The 17,103-nt window shown below is 47.7% G+C and overlaps 1 protein-coding gene across 1 annotated transcript; it reads left to right on the top strand.

Annotated features, from left to right (window-relative positions):
- The first annotated feature begins 442 nt into the window (after positions 1 to 442).
- On the top strand, positions 443 to 15,234 carry LOC132779599 (uncharacterized). The gene is made up of 4 exons (XM_067463190.1): positions 443 to 580; positions 5,764 to 6,088; positions 10,539 to 10,745; positions 14,524 to 15,234. The coding sequence occupies exons 1-4, from the start codon at positions 449 to 451 to the stop codon at positions 14,724 to 14,726; spliced, it is 867 nt and encodes a 288-aa protein (XP_067319291.1). The 5' UTR covers positions 443 to 448; the 3' UTR covers positions 14,727 to 15,234.
- The last annotated feature ends 1,869 nt before the right edge of the window (positions 15,235 to 17,103 follow it).

Below are 17,103 nucleotides of genomic sequence, written 5' to 3' on the forward strand. Positions count from 1 at the left end.
ACCTGCAGACCAACCTTCAAAACTCTGGCATAGACACCCAGAGAGAACTGGGAAGCCCTGGCCCTTGAGCGCTCCAGCTGGAGGTCAGCTGTGACCAGCAGTGCTGCAGAATTGGAAGAGGCACAAATGGAGGGCGAAAGGGAGAAACATGCCAAGAGGAAGGTGCGTTGAGCCAACCCCGACCGGGACCGCCGTCCACCTGGAAACTAATGGCCTCAATGCGGGAGAAGATGCAGGTCAATAATTGGAGCTCCACAGTCACTTAGGACCCACCCTGGAAGATTATCCTACTCGGACAACGAGGGATTGTAAGTAAGTAAGTAAAGTAAGGGAGAGAAGGGTAAAAGGAGGGGGGGAGCGGGAGAGGGCGGGGTGGGGAGGATTGGTCCAGTCCTCTTCTTCCTCCTCCTCCTCCTCCTGGTGCCTTTTTCCTGCCCCCTTCCTGGCCATGGCAGAGGCGGCGGACAAGAGGGCTCCTCCTCATTGGACCCCCTTTCATTGGGGTCGGTCGGGGTCGGAAGGAGACCCCCGGGAGCCCGGCAAAAAGAGCGGGGAGCTCTCCCCTGAAGAGCCTGCCGAGGTAAGGAACGGAGCGAGAGGAACGGGAGGAGGAAGAGGTAGAAGGGAGGGGCCCCGCCCGCCCTCTGCCCATGCTCAGGGGCTTCCCGGGGCCCTTGAAAGGAGAGACCCCCCGAACAGGTGCGGAGCAAAGCAGGAGCTCCTTGGTTCCCTGGCTGGAAGGAGGAGAGGACCCCAGGCGGAGAAGAAGCCCCCTCGCCCCTCATTTCCTGGAAGGGAGGCGAGGAAAGGGAAAGCGGGGCCCAACCAGTGCCCTCTGGCTTGTCCTCCAGCCAAAGGAGAACTAGACCTCCCGGAGGAACCAGACCAGGCCTGGGCCAACTTGGGCCCTTCCTCCTTCCCTCCAGGTGTTTTGGACTTCAACTCCCACAAGAACTCCTAAGAACAGGTAGGGAGTCCAAAACACCTGGAGGCAGGGAAGGAGGAAGGGCCCAAGTTGCCCCAGACCCAGGGGTGGCTCAACCCATTACGCAAAGTAAGCATTCGCAGTATATTGTCAAAGGCTTTCATGGCTGGAATCACTAGGTTCTTGTGGGTTTTTTCGGGCTATAGGGCCATGTTCTAGTGAGATGCTTGCCTCTGAGGATGCTTGCCATAGATGCAGGTGAAACGTCAGGAGAAATGCCTCTAGAACAGGCATGGGGAACCTTCGGCCCTCCAGGTGTGGTGGACTTCAACTCCCACAATTCCTTGAGGCCAAGGTAAGCCTTTGGGGCGAATGCCGAGCCTCAAGGAATTGTGGGAGTTGAAGTCCACCACACCTGGAGGGCCGAAGGTTCCTGACCCCTGCTCTAGAACATGGCCCTATAGCCCAAAAAAAACCCACAAGAACTTATTCACAGTATAGTTGATTCTGCCCAGGGGCGCTCTTGAGGCGCTCTTGGGAGAAAATAGACCTTGACATACGCGAGTTGTAGTTACTGGGATGCATAGTTCACCTACAATCAAAGAGCATTCTGAACTCCACCAATGATGGAATTGACCCAAATATGGCACACAGAACTCCCACGATGAACAGAAAATATATATCAATGATTGGTGGGGGGGGGGGGGGGGGCAAAATACTGTTTGCTTACCTTTGAAAATTACCTAGGGCCGCCTCTGTCCAGGCCTGGTCTAGAACTCTTAAGGATCCATCAGGCGCAGAGCCCAGCCAGCAAAGGAGAAGCCCAGAGAGGAATCAGCATGATGATGCTCCTCATGAAAACAATTTTGAAACTTTCCTTAATGAAAATATGATGATGGTGATGATGATGATGATGATAATAATAATAATAATAATAATAATAATAAAAATACGGAAAATGAACACGTCAAACTACTCTGCAACTTCCAAATTCAGACAGAGAGAGTTTTGGAGCACAATATCCAGACCTCACAATCGTGTTAAAAAACAAAGTATGGAAGTTTGGACCACCAAATGCAACAGCATTGCCCAGACACGACTCAAGGAACATGAAAGGCACTGCAGACTCCTTCAACCAGAGAAGTCAGCCATAGCAGAGCACCTCATGAACCAACCTGGACACAGCATATGATTTGAGAACACAGAAATGCTGGACCACACCAACAACCACCATGTCAGACTACACAGAGAAGCCATTGAAATCTACAAGCATGTGGACAATTTCAACAGAAAGGAAGAGACCATGAAAATGAACACAATCTGGCTACCAGTATTAAAAAACTCTAAAATTATAACAGCACAACAACAGAGAGGAAACAAACAAGGACATCTAATCACCTCTCAACAAAAGATTGCTCCAGGCACTGCCAGGCCATCATAGAATCAAAGAGTTGGAAGAGACCTCATGGGCCATCCAGTCCAACCCGATTCTGCCAAGAAGCAGAAATATTGCATCCAAATCACCCTTGACAGATGGCCATCCAGCCTCTGCATCAAAGCTTCCAAAGAAGGAGCCTCCACCACACTCCGGGGCAGAGAGTTCCACTGCTGAACGGCTCTCACAGTCAGGAAGTTCTTCCTCATGTTCAGATGGAATCTCCTCTCTTGTAGTTTGAAGCCATTGTTCCGTTGTGTCCTAATCTCCAGGGAAGCAGAAAACAAGCTTGCTCCCTCCTCCTCCCTGTGGCTTCCTCTCACATATTTATACATGGCTATCATATCCCCTCTCAGCCTTCTCTTCTTCAGGCTAAACATGCCCAGCTGCTAATCAAGGTGCTAATCAAGCTGATCAGTTGAAACATTCACACCTAGCTCCAGAAGACAAGGGTTCTTTGCCCCACCCTAGTAATTCCACAGATATATAAACCCTTTCCCCTAGTTCTAACAGACCTCACAACCTCTGAGGATGCTTGCCATAGATGCAGGCAAAACGTCAGGAGAAAATGCCTTTAGAACGTGGCCATATAGCCCCAAAAAACCTACAACAACCCAACGTATGGATTGCCGATGTTGCAATTCTAGATGACCGCAGGATTGCAGAAAAACAACTGGAAAAGCTGAGATGATATGAGGATTTAAAGATCGAACTGCAAAGACTCTGGCACAAGCCAGTCAAGGGGGTCCCAGTGGTGATTGGCACACTGGGTACAATGCCTAAAAACCTTGGCTTGCACTTAAACACAATCAGGCTGACAAAATTACCATCTGCCAGCTGCAGAAGGCCACCTTACTTGGATCTGCACGCATTATTCGCCGATACATCACACAGTCCTAGACACTTGGGAAGTGTCCGACATGTGATCCAATACAACAGCCAGAAAAGTGTCTGCTGTGGACTCATTTTGCTGTGTTTCAAATAATAATAATAATAATAATAATAATAATAATAATAATAATAGCCTTTGTTTATATTCCACCCTATGTATCTCCCTGAGGGGACTCAGGGCAGATTCCGAGAAACAAACAAGCAAATGTTCAGTGCCTCAATACAACAACCAATACATATATAGCAATGTAAAATAACCAAAGGTATATTTATTTATTTACTCCATTTATACCCCACTCTTCCCACCCTGAAGGAGACTCGGAACGGCTTACAAATTACGGCAAAAATTCAGTGCTGCATCTTTTACATAACAACAAAACTATAACAATAAAAATGTAATGTTTGGGTTGTTTTTTCGGGCTATATGGCCATGTTCTAGAGGCATTCTCTCCTGACATTTCGCCTGCATCTATGGCAAGCATCCTCAGAGGTAGTGAGGTCTGTTGAAATTAGGAAAATGGGTTTATATATCTGTGGAATGACCAGGGTGGGACAAAGGACTCTTGTCTGCTGGAGTTAGGTGTGAAAGGGTTGTTGTAGGTTTTTTCGGGCTATATGGCCATGTTCTAGAGGCATTCTCTCCTGACATTTCACCTGCATCTATGGCAAGCATCCTCAGAGGTAGTGAGGTCTGTTGAAACTAGGAAAATGGGTTTATATATCTGTGGAATGACCAGGGTGGGACAAAGAACCCTTGTCTGTTGGAGCGAGATGTGAATGTTTCAACTGACCACCTGGATTAGCATATGATGGCCTGGCTGTGCCTGGGGCAATCTTTTGTTGAGAGGTGATTAGATGTCCTTGATTGTTTCCTCTCTGCTGTTTTGCTGTTGTAATTTTTTTAATACCGGTAGCCAGATTTTGTTCATTTTCATGATTATCTCCTTTCTGTTGAAATTGTCCACATGCTTCTTGTGGATTTCAATGGCTTCTCTGTGTAGTCTGATATGGTGGTTGTTATCAAGCCAAACCAAAGAACTGCCAGGCCACCAAATGCTAATCAAACAATTCACACCTTGCTCCAACAGGCAAGAGTTCTTTGCCCCACCCTGGTCATTCCGCAGATATATAAACCCTTTTTCCTAGTTGTATGCTCCCTGAGAGCTGCTCCTGTTAGCAACCTGGCTGCCGTTCATTGGACTAGTTGAAGCTTCTGGACCGTCTTCAAAGGCACTGCTCCTTTTAAGGCAGTGGTTCTCAACCTGTGGGTCCCCAGGTGTTTTGACCTACAACTCCCAGAAATCCCAGCCAGTTTACCAGCTGTTAGGATTTCTGGGAGTTGAAGGCCAAAACATCTGGGGACCCATAGGTTGACAACGACTGGTTTAAGGAATCTGGAAGCAGAGCCGGTTCAGACGTAGATGGAATGTCCAAGGACGTTATCGTTCAAAATCTTCATTGCTCGGAGCCCTCGATGGCACAATGGGTTAAAGCCCTGAGCCGGCAGGACTGAAGACCGACAGGTCACAGGTTCAAATCCGGGGAGAGGTGGATGAGCTCCCTCTACCAGCTCCAGCTCCTCATGCGGGGACATGAGAGAAGCCTCCCAGAAGGATGATAAAAACATCAAATCATCCAGGCATCCCCTGGGCAATGTCCTTGCAGACGGCCAATTCTCACACACCAGAAGCGACTTGCAGTCTCTCAAATCGCTCCTGACATAATAATAATAATAATAATAATAATAATAATAATAAATTGCACATTCAAGGTGAGTACGTCCCCTTCCATCCCATGCCACAAATGGGTGTTTTGTCTTGTTTTTGTCGTGTCAGGAGCAACTTGAGAAACTGCAAGTCGCTTCTGGTGTGAGAGAATTGGCCATCTGCAAGGACGTTGCCCAGAGGATGCCCGGATGATTTGATGTGGGGTTGACAAATGGGTGCACCGGGCAGACTCCTAAGGGCTCTTTGGGCACCTTTTGCTAGGCATAGAATCCTAGTGGTGGAAGGGACCTCAAAGGCCATCTAGCCCAACCCCTGCTGTCACTCAGGAAGGCATCTTAAATCAGTCCAGACAGATTTTCTGCTTAAAAACTTCTGGAGATAGAAAAAGACTCCATTTGACTCCAAGGCAGGGCACAATCCTTTACATTGGAAAGGTCTCCCAAGGGCAGGAAGACACAATTGGTGCCCTCCCGACAGATGGCCATCTTGCCTCTAGTGAAAAGCTATCTAGGAGTCCAATGGAGTCTCCTTCCCTGGAGGTTTAGAAACAGAGGCTGAGTGGGTGTCTGTCGGGAGGGTTTCTGTTGTGTCTTCCTCCCTGGCAAAAAAGGGTGGGCTAGATGGCCTTTGGGGTCTCCTCCAACCCAAGCATTCTATGACTCCAGTTGTCCCAGAAAAGTACAAATCCCAGGATCCTGTTTCTGCTCATTCAGCCCCTGACTCTGGAGGGATCCCTTTCCGCACTTGCCTTGCTTGGAAGCCTGCAGACTTGTCCTCTTTTCCAGAGTGTGAGCCTGCTCCCAGATCCTGTGGCCGTGGAACTTCTCAAAGCCAAGGTGCAGGAAGCTGAAGACTTTACTTTGCTGTTTCGAGGAATGACGCTCCTGTTGCAAGAAAAGAAGCAACTGCAAGCATCTCATAAGACAGAAGTGGCCTGTCTCAAGGCTGAGATTCAGCGGCTGCAGCAGGAGCTCCAGCAGCAAGCCCAAGTGCCCTGGGAGATGGCCCGGCTGAAGGCCGAGAATCAGCGTCTGCAGCAAGAGCTTCAGGAGGCCAAGAGAAGCCAGAGGACAGGACACCTACCTTTTAGGCTTCCATGGTCTAGAACAGGTGGGTGAAATGGCAGCAGGGCAGGTGAAGGGAAAAGATGGAGGAGGATTTGTATATGTCTATGCAGGAATCCAAAGTACAGGGTTAGTCAAAATGAATAGGCCAATAAGAAAATTAATTTTAGACGAATGTATGTTTATTGTAACCAAACTACAGCTACGTATCGACAGATAAATTATCAAAGTTTTGTCTCACCTTCAGAGATGTTCGATATGGGCGCCCCGTGTGACACGGCAGACGTCCAAGCGATAGTCCAGTTCATTCCACATCCGTTGCAGCACATCCGACGTAATGGCATCGAATGCAGCACATATGCGCTGTTTTAAGTCGTCCTGTGGTTTTACCCTTGCATAAGCAGCCCGTCTCCTCAAATTGCTTTACCCACCTCGCAATGGAATGTCGATGAGGTGGTTCCTTGCCATACTTGGCTCGAAATTCTCGCTGGACCGTAATTACTGACATTGTTTTAGCAAATGTCATCACACAAAACGCCTTCTCTTTGCCTGATTCCGCCATTTTGAAAACAGCGACTCCTAGCGACTCCTAGCGACGCCTAGCGGCATTAACGTACATGTGTGTTGCTCAAAAAAAAACTTTGATAGTTTATCTGTCGCTACGTAGCTGTGGTTTGGTTACAGTAAACATACATTCGGGTACAATTAATTTTCTTATTGGCCTATTCATTTTGACTAACCCTGTACTGTACTGGAGCAGTTTGGTTGTGCCACATTACAGTCTTATCCTGCAGAGCTGCTCCAGGGTCAGTTTGCACAATAGAATCCCCTGAGAGGCTGCATCTATTATTTATTTATTTATTTATCTGGGGTTCTTTTACCCCGCCCTTCTCACCCCGAAGGGGACCCAGGCCGGCTTACACAGTAAAGGCACGATTAGATGCCAGAATCACAACAATCATCACAACTTACAGTAAAATTCACAGTTACTAACAGCTTCATGCATTCATGCATTATTCCAGTAAAAAATCAATAAAATCAATAAAATCAATACAAACCTAAATTCCTCCCTTACATTGTCAGTGTTTGCTGTCCCGTAGATCCGCTTTTAATACCATTTCGTCAATCCTGCTGGTCTTTAATTGCCTGGTTGCCCAAAGGCCTGGTCCCATAACCAAGTCTTCACCCTCCCTCCTGAAGGAGAGGAGGGATGGTGATGCTCTGATTTCCCCGGGGAGTGAGTTCCACAGGCGAGGGGCCACCACTGAGAAAGCCCTGCTCCTCATCCCCACCAGCCTCACTTGTGAGAGTGGTGGGGTTGAGAGCAGGGCCTCCCCAGATGATCTCAAGCTCCGAGGTGGGACGTAGCGGGAGATAAGTTCGGACAGATACACTGGACCGGAACCGTACAGGGTTTTATAGGTCAAGACCAGCACCTTGAATTGTGCTCGGAACTGAACCGGCAGCCAGTGGAGCTGGCATAGCAGGGGGGTGGTATGCTCCCTGTATGTCACCCCGGTGAGCAATCTGGCTGCCGCTCGCTGGACTAGTTGAAGTTTCCGAACAGTCTTCAAGGGCAACCCCACGTAGAGAGCGTTGCAGTAGTCTATTCGGGATGTAACAAGAGCAGAAGGAAAGCAGTTTGATACCACTTCAACTGCCATGTTTCCATGTGATGGGATGCTGGTAGTTATTGTCTTACACAGTCCTTAGCCAGGGCCGTAGCCAGAAAAAAAATTCGGGAGGGGTTGAAAATTTTGCGGGGGGGGTTTGAAAATTTTGCAGGGGGGGGGGTCTGAAACCTGCCTCCTAGCTCACGCTGTAGCAAAGACCACAGCAGGGGCAGAGCATTCTTCCATAGCCTGCAGCTCCGCCCCTGTCAACCACCTCCACCAAGTCTGGCCTCCTTAATGAGAGCATTCAACACACACACACCCAACTTGGTTGCTTCACTACATCGGCTCTTGCTGCAAGTAATAACAGTGTGAATAAATTGTCAATATTTGCTTGAGATAGTGCTTGCAATTCTGGAGGGACTCTTAATTTTTTGCATCTCAGATTTGTTTAACCAGTTAAAATTCATGAGTAAACCAGGTTTTTAAAAAAAAATCTGAAACATTTCGGGGGGGAGGGTTGAACCCCTAAAACCACCCCCTCGCTACAGGTCTGTCCTTAGCATTTTCTGCTTGATGCACTGGTGCATGATTAACAAGGGCGGCCCGTCCATTATGCGAAGTAAGCGGTCGCAGAACACTTTTTTTTGCCAGGGGCGCAGAGGTGCCTCTGTAAATGCCCCTCGACCGTCACTTGAGGAGCGCCCCCTCAGCTCACAACAGCCCTAGCAGTCCGGGGGGAGCCACGGCTTCCTTGCCTCGCTGCCGGGCGATCCTCTTCCCAAAGGGGCCGGGCCCTTGAGCCTCGCCTTGTCCCTCTCATTCCTGCTCCGCCTGGCCACCGGGTGCGCGAGCAGAGCCGGCGCTCAATCGTTCTCCGCATTTGATCCTTTCCCCATGACCGGCTTCCTTTCCTGATCCCCCGGCGCTCCACCCGCCTTCTCTCCTCTCCCCAATCCGCGGGTGGGCCAAGGGGCGGAGCTGCCACGCCTGGCTCGCTTTGCGTCCGGAGGCGTGTCTGAAGACCCCAGCGTGCGCACCAAAAGTCGCCTCTTCTCCTGACTTTCTCTTCAGCCATTGGGACCAAGAGAGAGAGAGAGAGAGAGCCCCTCCGGCTGGAGGTATCTCCCACCTCCGCTCCCTCCTTTGTTTTTGCGCCTAACTTCAGGAAAGGTGAGCATCTCCACCTCTCTCTCTCTCTCTCTCTCTTGGTCCCAATGCCTGAGGAGAAAGTCAGGAGAAGAGGTGACTTTTGGTGCACACGCCGGGTCTTCAGGCACGCCTCCGGACCCAAAGCGGGCCAGGCAAGGGAGCAAGTGCGGCAAGTGTAGTTACTGGGATAGAATCATAGAATCATAGAATCAAAGAGTTGGAAGAGACCTCCTGGGCCATCCAGTCCAACCCCATTCTGCCAAGAAGCATGAATATTGCATTCAAATCACCCCTGACAGATGGCCATCCAGCCTATGCTTAAAAGCTTCCAAAGAAGGAGCCTCCATCACACTCCCTCCGGGGCAGAGAGTTCCACTGCTGAACGGCTCTCACAGTCAGGAAGTTCTTCCTAATGTTCAGATGGAATCTCCTCTCTTGTAGTTTGAAGCCATTGCTCCGCGTCCTAGTCTCCAAGGAAGCAGAAAACAAGCTTGCTCCCTCCTCCTCCCTGTGGCTTCCTCTCACATATTTATACATGGCTATCATATCTCCTCTCAGCCTTCTCTTCTTCAGGCTAAACATGCCCAGTTCCCTAAGCCGCTCCTCATAGGGCTTGTTCTCCAGACCCTTGATCATTTTAGTTGCCTTCCTCTGGACACATTCCAGCTTGTATAGTTCACCTACAATCAAAGAGCATTCTGAACTCCACCAATTATGGAATTGAACCAAATATGGCACACAGAACTCCCACAACAAACAGAAAATATATATCAGTGATTGGTTGGGGGGGGGGGGGGCAAAATACTGTTTGCTTATACCGTTGAAAATTACCTAGGGCCGCCTCTGATGATTAGATATTGACAAACCGAGAGGCTCCCTCTTTGGAAGCTTTTAAACAGAGGCTGGATGGCCATCTGTCAGGGGTGCTTTGAATGCAATATTCCTGCTTCTTGGCAGAATGGGGTTGGACTGGATGGCCCATGAGGTCTCTTCCAACTCTAGGATTCTGCAGCCCTGGAGACTGGGACTCAGAGCCATGGGTTCAAATTACAGGAAAGGAGGTTCCCCCTGAAGATTAAGAAGGACTTCCTCATTGTAAAAATAGCTGTCCAAAGGTGAGTCCACTGGAAGGTCCTTCCTTGGAGGCTTTTGAACGGAGGTTGGATGGCCATCTCTTGGGGGTGCTTTGATTCTGCTTTCCCTGCCCGGCAGAAGGGTTGGACTGGATGGCCCATAGGATCTTTTCCATGATTCTATGACCCCTCTTTCCTCTCAAAATATGACTCAAAGCAGCTACAACTCCCTCCTGGGTTCCATACCTTGGAGCTGTGACAATTCAATGGTGTCAAGTTACATTTATTCTACAGTGTAGAAGCGCCCATAGTCTGCCCTGTGTAATAGGCTGGACCTTGGGGCCATTGGTGGTCAGGAATTGGTAGATCTCATTGCCATCAAGTTGGCTTTAAGGAGCCCCATCAGACCCATAGGCAGCTGCTCCTTCCTTTTGTCCCCAAGAACACTGCAAGGCCCCTTGGGAGTACTTCCAGACTCTTCCTGCTTGAGATCTGCTTTGGAGTGATACCTGGGCAGCTGAGGGTCCAGGGTTCAGAGTTACACTGAGCTGGGGGACTCCTGTGAGACACTCTTTCTCAAGACTCCGAGGAAGGTGATGTCTCCAAAGTGCAGTCTAGGTGTAACTCAAGAGAGCTTTGTCCCTCTTCTCTTTCCCAGATTTCCATATCCAGGTGCTTGTCACTGGGAAGACTGGTAACTGTGAAGCACAGTTCTTAAAGAAGCTCTCTGACCATCTTTCTCATCATCGTATTAACCTCAAGACGGAGAAGTACCGAGAGGTCTCTGGTCACTTCCTGCTGGTCTTCTGCCCGGTGGCTTCCTCAGTGGGCAGTGACATGACCAACGCTCTCAAGGGTCTTGGCAGTAAGTCCAGTCGTGTTGCAGTGAACCAAGCCTCTCCTTTGTGCAAAGTCCTTCCACACATAGCCAACTCTTTTGCATTTCCTCCTTGGGGTGACTAACTGGGTGCCTTTGAGTTGCAGCCTTGGCCTCAGGAGGGCCAGACTTTGGGTATCAGGAGAAACAAACTTAGGGTGTTAGGTTTCGGCCGCGGATCTGCAGCAAACTTTTTTTTTGGTCATGTCAGAAGCGACTTGAGAAACTGCAAGTCACTTCTGGTGTGAGAGAATTGGCCGTCTGCAAGGACATTGCCCAGGGGACACCCGGATGTTTTGATGTTTTTACCATCCTTGTGGGAGGCTTTTCACATGTCCCCACATAAGGAGCTGGAACTGATAAAGGGAGCTCACCCACACTTTCCCCGGATTTGAAGCTGCAACCTGTCGGTCTTCAGTCCTGCTGGCACAGGGGTTCAACCCACTGCGCTACCAGGGGTTCCTTAGCAAACCTGTTGTGGAAACAAGAACAGGAGGTACAGCTTCAGTGGAGACTCCTTTTTCCAGGAGTGGGTTTCCTTTCTTCCTTCCAAGGGGGAAATTCCTCTCAGTTCCTGTTGTCTCCGCCCCATTCTTAACTTGAAGCTGTTTGTAAGTCGGGTGGTTGTGACTCAGGGACGGCCTGTAGTGCAAGCAGCAACCTCTTTCAGTTTCTCTTCTGAGCATGCACAAACAGCAAGTTGGAGCAAAAAAGATCAAATAAGCCTGCTTCACCTGCTGGTCCCAGTGTGCGTAAAGCATATGGAAAGTGGAAAGACCTGTTTTCCTGCCAACCTCTCCTAGAAGAGACTGCCAGGGCCACCCAATCTGCCATTAAGGTGCACACCCTCCATGCTCTCTACACCCTTCTCCATGCTCTCTACACCCTTGAGTGTTGGGCTTCAGCCTGCTCTGTGTGAACCTGAGCCCCAATCTCTGTGTGAACCTGATTCTCTGATTGTATTTCCAACTGAGCAAGCCACTGAACAGGTATCTCTCCCTGACAGTGTTGAAACTGTTGTTGATGCTGAGGTCAGTGGCGAGGAAAGTGAAACTGAACAGCCGGATGAAAATGTTTTGGAATCCAGCCGTGATAGCTCTCCAGAGGAAATCACACCTGGGTGTTTTTAATGAGGACCAAAAGGAACAGATAGCTAGAGACAGGAGTGATTCACAGTTTCTACGAAGGTCAAATAGATTACAGGAGAGACAGGCCCAGGCTTCAAAGTCAAGGGGCGTTTCAAGGAATAGTTTCTTTGGCTTAAGGGGCCTCCTTCCGGGTGTCTCGTTAGATCAAGCAACGTTTTGGACTGCGGCTGTGCCTTGGCAGAATTCCTGTGTTCCATGGCCGGTAAGCCCAGAGGCTTCTAGTTTTCAAGTACATGGTTAGTGAGACGCTAACAGGTTCCTGGTTTTTGTATTCTGGTTTTTGGAATTTTGCTCAAGCTCAGAGATTTTCCTGACTGCTGTGTTTCTATTGTGGCTTTTTGACTTTGCATTTGCCTTTCTTTTGTAACCAATTTTTCATCAATAAAAAAGGATTGTTTTTCCTACAGTCCAGTGTGGTGGATTTAATCTTATGGTCTCGTTTCCTGATCTGGGATGCAACATTGAAGATGGCTTCGATGCCTGCCCAATGAATGAGGAGGCCGTGGCCATTGTGGCCAAAGTCTCGGAAGACCACTGCAAAGGGGGGAAGGGGGACCCCGCAATCCCTGGCGCTCTGTCCAAGTCTTGGAATATGTAGTGCTTTCAGGATGCTGCTACCTGCCAGGCATCTCATTATTGGATGGAAAAGGACATAAAGGACAAGGATGTTGGTGGCTATTATTGTTGGAGTTCAGACTGTGACTGTGTTTCAGGATCAGGGGATTTTGGATGTGGGGAATGATGTTAATGAGGTTCAAGATGAGTTTCAAGATGGCAACGGTTTGGTCAGTGATATTGATGCAGAGAATGACCAGGAGATCCCTGCAGTTTCCCATGAGAATGTCCCTGAGGTGTGTGGGGATGATGGCGTGCTTTCTGAATTGTTACCAGAGAGTTCTCATGAGAGAGAACATGAAAATAGCCAGGCATCTGGCCTAGCTGCAAAAGTTAATGAGCAAGTAGATAACGAGCGCAGAGATAGACGAGAAGAGATAAATCAAAACAGGAGAGCCGAGCAATGGCTTTGACAGAAAACAATAACAAAGCTTCAATTAAAGAGAAACCAATTTCTGACCGCTAGTGACCTAGCTAACGAGGGGATAAAAGTCTCAAGTTTGGGATGTGTAGTCAGATGAAGCATCGTTTGGAATCACGCCAAGTTCTTGTCCTTGTTCATGAAAGCCTTGCTTTAAAGATTCATATTTCATGGTTTTGATTCCTGGAGTTCATGATTGCTTACCCAAACCTTGGATCAATGTATTCCTGATTTTCTGGATTGTATTAGAGTCATGTGGACTTTGCTTTCATGGACTTTGCTGAACTTTACCCTGGACTATTTTTGCCCCCACTTATATTCTTATCTAATTGGATTTACCTATTTCTTAAAAGGCTTTTTTACTTGCTGCTTTTTAATTATCTTCAATAAAAGGATTGTTTCCCCTATTCCACATGTGTTTAAAGCTTTTCCTGTCCTGGAGTACAACAATTATATTAATTATACTAAAATTATGATTTTACTGGGTTGTTGTAGGTTTTTTCGGGCTATATGGCCATGTTCTAGAGGCATTCTCTCCTGATGTTTTGCCTGCATCTATGACAAGCATCCTCAGAGGTAGTGAGGTCTGTTGGAACTGGGAAAGTGGGTTTATATATCTGTGGAATGACCAGGGTGGGACAAAGGACTTTTGTCTGCTGAAGCTAGGTGTGAATGTTTCAACTGACCACCTTGATTAGCATATAATGGCCTGACAGTGCCTGGAGCAATCTTTTTTTGAGAGGTGATTAGGGGTCCCTGATTGTTACCTCTCTGTTGTTTTGTTGTTATAATTTTAGAGTTTTTTAATACTGGTAGCCAGATTTTGTTCATTTTCATGGTTTCCTCCTTTCTGTTGAAATTGTATGGAAGGCAGTGCAAAAGGCAGTTCATTCTAAGTTCTTGTGGGTTTTTTCGGGCTATAGGGCCATGTTCTAGAGGCATTTCTCTTGACGTTTCGCCTGCATCTATGGCAAGCATCCTCAGAGGTAGTGAGGTCTGTTTGCTGTTGTAACAACCAGGCACATCTTAACACCTCTCAACAAAAGATTTTCCCAGGCTCAACCACCTTCATTAGCATTTGAAGGCCTGGCTGAGCCTGGGAAAATCTTTTGTTGAGAGGTGTTAAGATGTGCCTGGTTGTTACAACAGCAAAAACAGCAGAGAGGAAACAACCAGGCACATCTTAACACCTCTGAACAAAAGATTTTCCCAGGCTCAGCCAGGCCTTCAAATGCTAATGAAGGTGGTCAGTTGAAACATTCACACCTAGCTCCAGCAGAGAAGAGCTCTTTGCCCCACACCAGCCATTCCACAGATATATAAACCCATTGTCCTAATTCCAACAGACCTCACTACCTCTGAGGATGCTTGCCATAGATGCAGGCGAAATGTCAGGAGAAATGCCTCTAGAACATGGCCCTATAGCCCGAAAAAACCCACAAGAACTTAGTGATTCCAGCCATGAAAGCCTTCGACAATGCAGGTCATTCTGTTCATAGAATCCTAGGGTTGGGAGGGAACCCCAAAGGCCATCCAGTCCAACCCCTTCTGCCTTCAGAACCGCTTCTGATTCTCTTTCCAGGTGAGCCGAAGGCCGTCTTGGTGATGCTGCATCACAAACCGAAGGAGAGCACCTCCCCCGTGGACACCAAGAAGCAGGCGCATCACCCAGCCGTGGTGCGCACCCTCCACGCTCGCTACACTCTCGAAAGTGGCTTCTACCCTTGCCCGATGAACGAGGAGGCCGTGGCTGTAATGGCCGAAGTCCTTAAAGACCACTGCTAATGGGTGAAGGGGGTCTCTGAGACTACAATGCAATCGTGAGACTGGGAGAAAGGCAAAAGGAAAGGATCAGGAGGATGAGATTCCTGTTGGCATTGTTATTACAGTTCACTCTCTGCACCCACAGTTTCCGGGTCTTAAAACAGCTATATCTATTCAAGGATCTATGAGGGTTGAATGAAAAGTAATGCCTCCACCTTCGTTACTTGGGTTTGGATGGGAATATTTTAATGAATCAAATGCAGAAATAATCCTTAGAATGTGCTCTTTAACTACCACTATTCACTTTCTCACATAATCATCAGACAATTGGATACATTTCTGCCAACGATGAACATGTTTTCTGAAGCCGTCACAGAAGAAGTCGACACTCTGTTTCCACAACCAGCGTCTCACAGTTCTCTCAACGTCTTCATCAGAAGCATAATGATGTCCCCGCAGATCTTCTTTCATTATCGGGAACAGATGGAAGTCAGACGGTGCTAATTCTGGACTGTATGGAGGATGTCGTATGGTGGTGAGATCCAATTTCTCTCTTAAGTGATACGACGATCATCCTGAATCAATCTGTCAACCTTTTGCTTGTGAAACTCGGTGGTTGCTGTCACAGGACGTCCAACTCTTTGGTCACGCAAGTCAGATGTTCCCACCTCAACATCTTTAAACTTACTCCCCCAATGACGCACAGTACTCAGATCAACACAATCCTCATAAACAGCTTGCACTCTCTGATGAATCTCCTTTGGGTGGCTGCTATCAAGATTTCAATGACTGCATGTTGCTTAAGTTGCATTGACCGACTGTCTACGCAGAGTTCCACACTTCGTACTTTAACAACACAACTGTTCAATGCTAAGGCTTCCCACCAAAATGGAACTGTAGAGGCGAGTCTACTGAACAAGCCAGTACCTGCCGCATACCAGTACTGCCATCTGTTGAGGAGTAACGAAGGTGGAGGCATAACTTTTAATTCAGCCCTCATACACCAGTGTTTCTCAACCTTCCTAATGTCGTGACCCCTTAATGCAGTTCCTCATGTTGTGGTGACCCCCAACCATAAAATTATTTTCATTGCTACTTCACAATTGTTATTTTGCAACGGTTATGAATCGTCATGTAACTATCTGATATGCAGGATGTATTTTCATTGTTACAAACTGAACATAAAGCATAGTGATTGATCACAATAACAATATGTAATGATATATTGTGATTTTTTTATTTCTAATAACAAATAAATGAAATTTTGACTTCAAGCATGTCGTAACATGGGTAACTGTCTTAACTTGGCATGCAGAACTCCCATGACCAACAGAAAATATTGGCGAGGTTTGGGGAAAATAGTGGGAGACATGTGGGAGTTGCAGTAGCTCCTGCAATCAAAGAGCATTCTGAATCCCCCAACATGGGATTCAATCATACACAGAACTCCCATGACCAATAGATTCATCATAGGGTTGTTGTAGGTTTTTTCGGGCTATATGGCCATGGTCTAGAGGCATTCTCTCCTGACGTTTCGCCTGCATCTATGGCAAGCATCCTCAGAGGTAGTGAGGTCTATTGGAACTAGGAAAAGGGGTTTAAATATCTGTGGAATGACCAGGGTGAGACAAAGGACTCTTGTCTGCTGGAGCTAGGTGTGAATGTTTCAACTGACCACCTTGATTAGCATACAATGGCCTGACTGTGCCTGTGGCAAACTTTTGTTGAGAGGTAATTAGATGTCCCTGCCTCATCATAGATTCATAGATTCATCACTACGTTCATCTGGAGAGGCCCTGCTCGTGATCCCGCCTGCGTCGCAAGCACGTCTGGTGGGGACACGAGACAGGGCCTTTTCCGTGGTGGCCCCCCGTCTCTGGAACACCCCCCAAAAGTTCTTAGACAGGCCCCTACAGTGGCAGTCTTCAGAAAGAACTTGAAGACCTGGCTGTTCCGATGTGCCTTCCCCAATTAGGAAATCTCCAATACCAAGTCCCAGAAGCACCTTATTAGAATTAAGATTGCTGCACACTGCACAATGCACTTGCCCCACAATCCTTACACATCACCTGTCACATCAGCACTTTTTAATCCTGTACCCTTTACTCTGACCCGGCCCAGTTTTATCGTGTTTTGATGTATTGTTTATTGCTTGTTGTTTTGTTTTTAATACTGCTTGAATTGTTTTAATTTGCTTTAGGTGTATTGTTATGTGTGTTTTGAGACCTTGGCCTTTGTAAGCCGCATCGAATCCTTCGGGAGATGCTAGCGGGGTACAAATAAAGTTTAATAATAATAATAATAATCATCATCATCATCATAGTTTGTGGCAGTCACACAAAGTTTCTGGAGGAGAACAACTACTTTCAAAGTAAGAGCCTCACAATTAATCAGGAAA

The sequence above is a fragment of the Anolis sagrei genome, chromosome 1, assembly GCF_037176765.1.
Source record: "Anolis sagrei isolate rAnoSag1 chromosome 1, rAnoSag1.mat, whole genome shotgun sequence".
In the NCBI taxonomy this organism is placed as follows: domain Eukaryota; kingdom Metazoa; phylum Chordata; class Lepidosauria; order Squamata; family Dactyloidae; genus Anolis; species Anolis sagrei.